This window comes from Meles meles, chromosome 3 (assembly GCF_922984935.1).
Source record: "Meles meles chromosome 3, mMelMel3.1 paternal haplotype, whole genome shotgun sequence".
Lineage (NCBI taxonomy): Eukaryota > Metazoa > Chordata > Mammalia > Carnivora > Mustelidae > Meles > Meles meles.
In genome coordinates, this window is record NC_060068.1 from 65,757,813 (window position 1) to 65,767,072 (window position 9,260).

General features: G+C 39.0%; 1 protein-coding gene across 3 annotated transcripts in view; it reads left to right on the forward strand.

Moving 5' to 3' along the window:
- FAM172A (family with sequence similarity 172 member A) overlaps positions 1 to 6,786 on the forward strand; it is a 429,585-nt gene extending 422,799 nt beyond the window's left edge. For all 3 annotated transcript variants that reach the window (XM_045999245.1, XM_045999240.1, XM_045999242.1), the window contains one exon: positions 3,825 to 6,786. In XM_045999245.1, coding sequence (XP_045855201.1) covers positions 3,825 to 3,967 — 143 coding nt within the window. In that variant the 3' untranslated portion in view covers positions 3,968 to 6,786. The remainder of the gene's footprint in view (positions 1 to 3,824) is intronic.
- Positions 6,787 to 9,260: the final 2,474 nt, after the last annotated feature.

The window sequence follows — 9,260 nt, forward strand, 5'->3', positions numbered from 1 at the left end:
CCATTAAGAATCACTTATTGAGACTGAACAAAGGCACTTTTTGTAATGAAACACTTAGACCCTGTACTCTTTATTTTGATACTGAATTGATTCCATGGATTAGGATACTAAATTTGCCCCCAAAGTGAATTATCCAGAAAGAACAAGACTGCCAATCTCAGAAAGATACAAAAATCTTCCCCTGTGAACATGGTGGGTATTTAATATGGGAAACCCTTTACTCCTGTATGGGAACCTCTGTAGATTAAGAAAGTGGGGGTCTGAAAGTGAAAACAAGTTCATTGTCCCTAAAAAGAGGAGCTTTTGATTAGGGTGAAGTTGTCCTAGAGGAAAAACTAAAAATCATGTTTATATCCTTCAAATAACATGGTTAGTTTTGTTATTTTGAATGATTTTCCATATTACCTATACATCATTGCAGTTTATCAATAAATGGATGCTTTTTTGACTAGCCTGAATTTTCCACTTTTATGGGCTAGTGCTTCTTTCCTGATGGAATCATTTCTCCTAAAGTGGTGTATGTTTTAACTACTTGAAAGCTGCTCTCAAAAGTTTCCATAATCTAAGCATTGCTATGGGTAGATATTCATATTAATTTGTAAATATTTTCATTGAACTTTGTCTCTGACTTTTGAAAAGGATCTCCAGACATGTTCTTGAAATGTATATATGTAGCAATACGTAGCAATTACCTAACTTCCAACTGCTATTTTAATAAAATTATTAAAAACGTATTTCAAGGGCGCCTGGGTGGCTCAGTGGGTTAAGCCTCTGCCTTCTGCTCAGGTCATGATCTCAGGGTCCTGGGATAGAGTCCTGCATCTGGCTCTCTGCTCAGCAGGGAGCCTGCTTCCCTCTCTCTTTCTCTCTCTGCCTGCCTATCTGCCTACTTGTGATCTCTGTCAAATAAATAAAATCTTTTTTTAAAAAAAACTTATTTCAAAAAATTCTAAAAAGAAAGCCATTTTTGTATAAAATATTCACTTTACTACTCCTTAGTTTAGGAAGAATTCTCCTACCCCTACTCGGTTCTCTGTAATTCAGTTTCTAACCCACTTTGCTTATTACCTTTACTCCCGCCAATTTCCCTCCCTCTGACAGAGCACACATTCTCATTATTTATACTCTTAAATTGCAGGGGTAAATGTTGAGAGCCAGTGCAGGTACTCAGTTATCTCAGGGACTTTGGTCTTTTCAACCCAGGACTAATCAAGCAGAGAGTCATCATAAGCTAAATCTAAAAAGCTTTTGTAGTGATTTTATCACCAGGGAAATTTGTTCATCCTTCAGAAAGATTGTCACCAGGAAAGAAAAAAATAAAGGAGTTAAAATTGCTTCAGACCATTGACTCCTTAGGTCCCTCTAGATTCCTAGATTGAATTGGTTTTCAAGGGGTGGGAGGGATTATGAGAAGAATTCCCGGAGAAAGCTTACAAATTGATCATAGCCTTGGTAACACTAGTAAGTGTAAGTGTGATCACTATGGAGGAAATGCCAAATCAGTCTGGAAGCATGGGAAATGAGAAAGGAAAAGAAGACAACACCTTCTTTCTTCTTTCTTTCTTTCTTTTCTTATTGTTTTTGGGGATGTGTGCTGCCATGTAGTATGCATCTGAGAATAGTCTTTCAAAAGGAAGAAATACAGTTGGTTTTGAAGTGTCTTATTATTATAAGTGCAATTAGTTATTTAAATGAAACTAGATTTGCTAGCACTATAGAAATTGGAACAGGAATTTCATAAACCTATCTAGAAACTAGGCCCCTTTCAAATATACCCAAAGTAGGTTTGTCTGAACATATCTAGATCTTCTTACTTGGGCTTGGAGATTATAAATGCCTCCAAATTCAAAAGAATTCTTTAAGATTGTCAAATGAATAAATCAGTGAAAAATATAATAATAAATACCTGGGTGTTACATATATTTTAAAGAACTTGAAAGTTTGCACACTTATTGATGAGGGCAGGCATATATATATATATATATATATATATATATTATATATATATATATATATTATATATATATATATATATATATATATAGTTTTTCTCCCAAAAATTCTATGAAGACTTGTCAAAATCAAGTCAGGCACTTGAGGATTTGCCCGGATAAACCTATACTAATCTCTCTCTCCCAATGAGTAGCATTGAAATTTGCCCAAAATGGGTAAGCAAATGACCTCATTTTTTAATTTGAATACAGTAGTGTTGGAGGATATTTCTCAAGGATATGACTTCAACACTAGATCATAGTTCCCAGGGCAGGTTCATAAGGCCAAATTGCAGAAGAGAAGAGGATAGAAAGCACCCTTGTGAGGGCACCCAGTAAGAGAGGGGTTCTCTGGTAGGGCCAGTTCCCACATCTTAGTCCCATGCACAGACTGTAGCTTTCTGCTCTCTGGTCGACTGCAGCCATAGCATCCTTATTGTTGTAACTCCCAGATTGTGATACTGTCACAAAACTGTTGCTAGGCAACAAATGTGGTTACCAGGTCTCAGCGAATAGCTGAAGGGGAAAGCAAAGTGTTGCACCATTGTAGAGTAACCATAGCAATGACCTACTATTACAGACTAAAGAATTATCATTAACAATGTTAAAGTATCAGACAGAGGCCCTGAATCCCAAGACTTCCAGGCAGTATCTCTGCATAATTGAGTGATCTAGGAAGAGATTTCAACTGTTTCAAAGCTATTCACTCATTATTTCTATGGTAGAGTCTTCGTTATTATTTTTATTTTTTAATTAAAAAATTGTTATGAAGAGACTGGCAAAATGATATGTTATCACAAGGAGTCGAAGCCGATTAATATCCTCATCTGTTCTTATGAGTACATCACTGTTTTTTTGTTTGGGTTTTTTGTTTGTTTTGGTTTTTGCCTGTGTTAAACTGAAGGGAGGTTTGACTTGAAAAGCACTGTACATCAACAGAAAGAAGCTGTGGTAAAATAAAATAACCCTGTAAAGTGACAAACTAAACCTGTATTTTCTAAGTTGAATTCCTCCTGACAAAATAGGAGGCCTAGATGCTCATTTTGTACTCACTGCTTGTTAAGACTTTTTTAGCTTTTCTAAAACTGGCCCCTAAAATCTTTAAATGTAGCCTCCTAGGACAGGTCTAGGCACAGTCTCTTTTTTAAAAAATCTGAACCTTCCTGAAGTATCCCGTATAATTTGGTCGCGGTGACCTCGCTGAGACAAATTATGTCTAACGGCACAGCTTCCGAGAGAGGCAAGAAAAATCCGATTTGTTTTATTCTCTTGGGAAGCGGAGAAACGTGGGTGCTCCGGGGTGGGTGAAGATGCCGGATTCCGCGCGCAGGGGAAACCAATCCCCGCGCGCGCGCGAAGCCTGGGGAAGTGGGTGGTTTCGAAGCGGGAGAGGGAGTGGCCCTTCCCTCCGAGCGCCTCGATTGGCCCGGAGGGGCTGAGGCCCTGGGGCCGCCCGGCCGCGCCTAGGGCACCCCGCGGGGGGTGTCCCAGCCGCGTCCTCCCCCTCAGGGGCGGAAAGTGGCCTCGGGCGGGAAGTGGCGGAGGTCTCTGGCGGGCCGCCCCGGGCGCCGCGGGCGGAGATGCGCAGTGAGCGGAGGTAGACTGCCCTCGGCCGCGGGGGCAGAGTGAACCCTCGGGCACAGGTGTGTCCTGGAGGGGCCGCGCCCGGGGGCCTGCAGACGCGCGCCGGCGGGGGAGCCGGAGCCGGAGCGCGGGGGACGCGGGGGACGCGGGCTCCGAGGGCGGGGCTCGGGCTCCCGGGGCGGAAGGCGGGCGGCCTATGCCTTGGCACCGAGCGAGGCCACCTCGTAACCGAATCTGTGTGTTTTGCAGGCACCGACCGTCACGAGCTAACTTCCTGGAAGAGCTTCCCGTCCATTTTCAAATTCTTTACCGAAGCCTCTGAGGCAAAGACCAGTTCCCTCAAGCCGGCTCTGACGCGGCGCTCCCACAGAATAAAGCACGAAGAGCTGTAAGAGGAGAACGAGCGAGACGGGGGAGGGGAAGCCAAGGCACCACACTCGAGCATGCATCCACACGTCTCCTAACTGCTTGTTGTCGGCGAGCAGACTCCCAGCCCCTCATTAGATTGTTTTCTTCCTAGAGCACAGGGTCGTGATATATACATCTAAATAGCGTTTTGCATTATTTCTAGATGAGTGCAACTGTCAAAGCAATATGGGTTCACTGGTCGTGCTTCCTGCGGGCTGAGCTCGGGCTTCGCGCTGCCCGTCAGCGCGCAGATTAAGGCTGACAGCGCCCTGCTCCGCGCGGCCGGCGCGCCTCTAATTGCCCTGACGGAGCCCGCGCGGGCGCTGCGGGGCGAGCGGCGTCTGCGCGGTCCTACCGCCCGCTGCAGCGCAGCCGCCGCTTGCACCGGCCCCCGGCCCCCCTCAATCATGTCCGGTTTTTTCATCCGAACAGAAGCAAACATTTATTCTAGATTTCAAACTTACATTTTAGGTTTTCGGAGAAGAGCTTCTTACGCCTCTTTTTTTTTTTTTTTTTTTTATTGAAAGGAAGTTCCCCACAAACCTCCTCAGAAAAGCCAAATTTAAATTCAGAACGTGAACGCCGTGATGTACTATGTCGCCTTGGGAGTGCAAATTGTTCTCTAACAATCTATTTTCATTTCAAGACCAAAAGAAAAACTTTGCGTAAAAAATCTATAAAGTACCGATTACACATGACCGCTGAAAACCCTTGCCATTTGAATACGAGATTTTACACAAGTCTCTAATTTCAGAAGAGATTGTTTAAACCAAAACGTAATGATGAGCAAATCTTTTAAGTGTGAAAGGTCCCATTTCCAATAGAATTTCCAACTTTATCATTAGAATTGACTTTACTTTTTAAATGTATAATGTGTATTGAGTGGCATTGTAATTCAGATCGCACACTTGTTTTGCTTTTTAAATCCTAATATGGAGAAAGTTTGTTGTTGTGTTGATAATCCTAACTAGAATGACTGTCCTGAGCTTTCATGGAGTTAGACCCTGTTAGGGATAGTATTTAATGTCATCAGGAAGATGAACCTGTGTGATTCTTTTAGGTTTCTGCTCCCACAGAAAGGGAAACAAAGACCTGGTGTGAAAGATTTTCTTCTCTCAATACAATGGCATAATTTTTAGTAGTCCATTTCCTCTCTAGGGTTTTGCCCTATAGTTTCTACAGTTACTTTAATCCTGCTAATATCTGGCCAACACTGTGAAATACAAGAGGTAAAATAAGATTTTGCTGACTTTTAAATTCAAATATTAAATCTTAACATTATCAATTTTAATTATTTGAATTTAATTACCTAGTAAAGATTCTGTTTCTAGCAGATGAGATTCTGAATTTAATATTTTTTCATCCTTTTTTAAAGTACATGCAACAATATGCCTGCCTTCTTTGAGGACATGATAAAATGTACCCAAAATGACTTAGAACTGTCTGACTCCTCAGAAAAAATAACTTAAAATAACCACCTCATGGATAAAATGTTTTTATATTATGAACCGATTTCAGCAAGTTTTAAAACTGGTAATATCTGTGTTTGGTGTATAAGTACATTAATTTGTTCTCATAGTTTTAATGATGGCAAATTAAAGTGATCTTTTTTCAGTGGTCATATATACATATCTTTTGATATTATTTTAGCAGAAACAACACAGGAAAAATCAAAACATCATTTTATCCACACCTGGATAACTTAATATGTGTAACTCCAACAACGTCAAGCATGTTGGTCTGCAATCTTCTGTTTTAGAAGTAAAGGCGACCTGTACACAATAATGGTACCTTCCTTTGAGAGGATTTGAAAATTGATGTGGATTGAATATATTTTTCAAAGTGTTATAAATTGTGTGTTGTTCTGACCATATGAAAGTATTCACAGGAAAACTAATTTTATTGCTTTTTTCTACCCAGCACTTGTGCAGTGCTAAATTTATGACACTTATGCACCTGAATTAGAGCAAAGTAAATGTGCTCAGCTTAGACACCAAATCACTCCTATTCCTTCTCTTAGGTTTTCTCACTTCTCCTTTTGAAAACCTTTACTTGCAACTAGAGTGAATCACTGTTTAATTACCTTTAATACTTTAAAACTACTGGGTTGTTAGCTTTGTTTAACCATCTATAGAGGGCTATTTGCAAACTTAAGTTGTGCAAATGTAATTTCTACTTGTGGATCTGAGCTGCAGCAGCCCGGAGAGAGCTAGGCAAACCATCTGAGACCGCCAACTGATAAGTGATAAGATTCCTTGTAATGTACGATTTTTTTTTTAAACCTGTTGATTATGTGTCTGTTGGTATAAATGTAGTAATATCCTCCACCTCAATTTTCCTGCAGTAACAACAATCAGTTGGTAGGAGCCCGCCTGCTTGGAGGTGGCAAGTGTTAACAGTATTTCTGTTCTGATCTTCTAACCATTTTGGTTTCTTTAGACAGATTTTTAGGAGAGTAGAGGCTTAAAGTTAAGATGTAGACTTTTTTAAAAATTATATACTCAGTTCTTAGAGCAAATGGAATGGGAAGCAAGGAGTTGTTGATAAATCTGAGATTCAAAATACTGGCTTTAGAACTTTATAAAGGTATCTAAACATGCAGCCGTTAAAAGTTTTCATGGGTATTTGAAGGGGGGAGAAAATCTATTTGTGATAATTGTTGTTTTCTCAAGTTTCTGCCTTGTGCTTCGACCTAGATTGCATTATTGTTTATACAAAAAAAAAAAAAAGTAAAGCACAGGAGTTTCATATATATTATATATTTCTGTTTACCATTTTAAAATAAAAACAATTTTCCCAACAAGCAGCGGCGTATTATTCTTGCTCAGAGGTTCATTTATTTGTGTACAGTACAGAGGTTAATAAAAACAGAAACTTAAAAAGAAAGATGGAACAGCATTTATCAGTATTTTAAACCGTATAGTTGCTTTTATTACTATTACTGTTGCTGTAAGGTAACATCCCAACTTCACTTGAACACTTGCTGTTTGGCTTGGACCTTTCACAAAGCCAACATTTTTTTTTTTAAAGCCAACATTTTTTTTAAGGTGTTTGTTTTTAATATCTGAAATATCCTTAGCTACAGAGAAATTTGAACCCATTGTTAAGCTATGATTTTATAAAATACACTTTAATATACTGTAAAGAAATGTGCTTTCCAAAGGAATCTGGTGACATTACATTGCTCCTAAGTCCCTATATAGGTCCTTGATGTATTACATCTAATCTGAAAATACCATGTTTACATTTATTTTACAGCTTTTCCTTCTTAACTCCTTTGAGAGAGTTTGGATGACAAAATATGTTAACTATATTATCAGGGCTAATAAGTTAAATTTTTTTACATGTTTCTCTGGGTTACCTGGAGTCCCAATCCAAACACATGTGTGTCTCCTGTTAAATCATAGTTTATAACTGTAAACTGACAGGTTCCTGTGATTCATTTAAGAAAGATTACTATCACAGAAAGTCTAAAAATTTCTCAAAAACTTTCCCCATGCTTCTATAGGGGAAAATGTCTTTAAATAAATGTGAGACATTCTCATCTTTGAAATATGGGTGGCAAAAAAAAAGGGGGGGATAATAGTGGTGGTTATTTTATGATTACTTATTAGGGGCTGTAATAATATAAAATAAAAGACTCCAGGAGGTACTCCCTTTCAAAAATTGAATACTTTCCTTCCTTCCTTCCTTGTATAGAGTGACTGAGTGGGAGTCTCTTGAATTGTTCGTCTTCCTTTTATCTAATATTCTATTAATCTCCAAAAAGATCAGTTTGAGTCTGGGAAAGGGTTTTTAATCAACACTTCACAGAGCTTAAAGCTACCCTACCTAAAGCGTCAGCTTTGTTAGGCGGTTTTAGATTTAAAGCATTGCAACTGTCATGCACTGTACTAAAAGTAAAGAATGTACACCAAGTGGAAGATGTTGAAAAGAGGGAAATAGCACAAAGTCGATTAACGGAGATTCGAGAATAGAAGTAGCCATCAAAGCATTCCAACGTTTATCTCGAAATCTATGTAGAGTTTTAAAAAAAAAGAAGCAACAATGATAGTTTTAAACCTCACACTTAGGAGGGATGAATGTTGATTTAATTGATTCATTTGGATCAATGTTTTTAAAGTTTCACACCACTGATCTTTCATGTAGTGATGTCTTTAGCAGTCAGTGGTCTGACATGAGCCTTCTCAGATTTCATCAGTGGGGCTCTCCATGACATCTAAAATTATGCAACAGCCTATGCAGTGGTAACTTTGGAATTGGGAGACCTCGATGCCAAAGAGCATGGTTAGATTGAAGAACTCTTGTTAATTCTTAGCACAAAGGTTTTAGAGAGTGGTAATTGTAAATGAACCGTAAAGGTTAAAGTCACCAAATATTATATAGTGGGCTTTAATTGCTAGATAGGAGAAAGTCGTCCTGAAAGTTTGACCATTAAGTGGATATCATGCAGAGACCGGTATTTTCCCCTTCAATGTAAAAACTTGAAAATGGAAATTTGACTTAATCCATGAGGCCTTCCAGGCAACTTTTCCCGGCCCTTTGCCTTGAGATTTATGAACAACATTTCACTATATTCTTTGTATTGTTGGGTTGAGCTCTGTTTGAACCAGAAATGAAACATGTTTCTAGAAAGAAATCCAGGGAGGACCTGCATCTTTCTTTCTAGATCATTCAGCTTTTCTTCCTTGGCCATTACATAGGGTAATACGGGAGACTGTCATAGGTAAAATAATGTTGAACTGTACTTTGTAACCAGCCTGCAGTACCAATACAAAGAATCTGAAATGAAAAGACAACCAACACCCCAAGAATGATATGTCTCTTTTTAAAGTTTACAATTTGAATAATGAACTTGGATAGAAACTTGGCAGGAAAACAAACCATGGCACCATCACATCACCAACCATTTTCACTTTTCTGTCCAATTTCAGAGTGCATGTGTTTGTGAGTATTTCACTAGATCAGTGACAGCTCTTTATTTGCATAATTATATGCTCTGGTCTGAAGAGAAAACTAACCCCCAAATTTCATGGGTCACCAAACTGCAACAATCAATGTTTTATCACGTATGCTAAGCAAAATCTAAGAAGCTATATGAAGTTTCTTGGGGAGTTTTTACTCCTCGGAAAATTAAAGAGTTTTCCTCTTCTGAATAGATTCAAAATCTTTCCGAGTTCTTTGTAACTGAATTCTGTTTGAAGGCAAAACTAGAGATTAACATGTAGATCTGGATCTTAGACTCACTAGCATTACTTCAAAGTGGCTTAAGAAGAG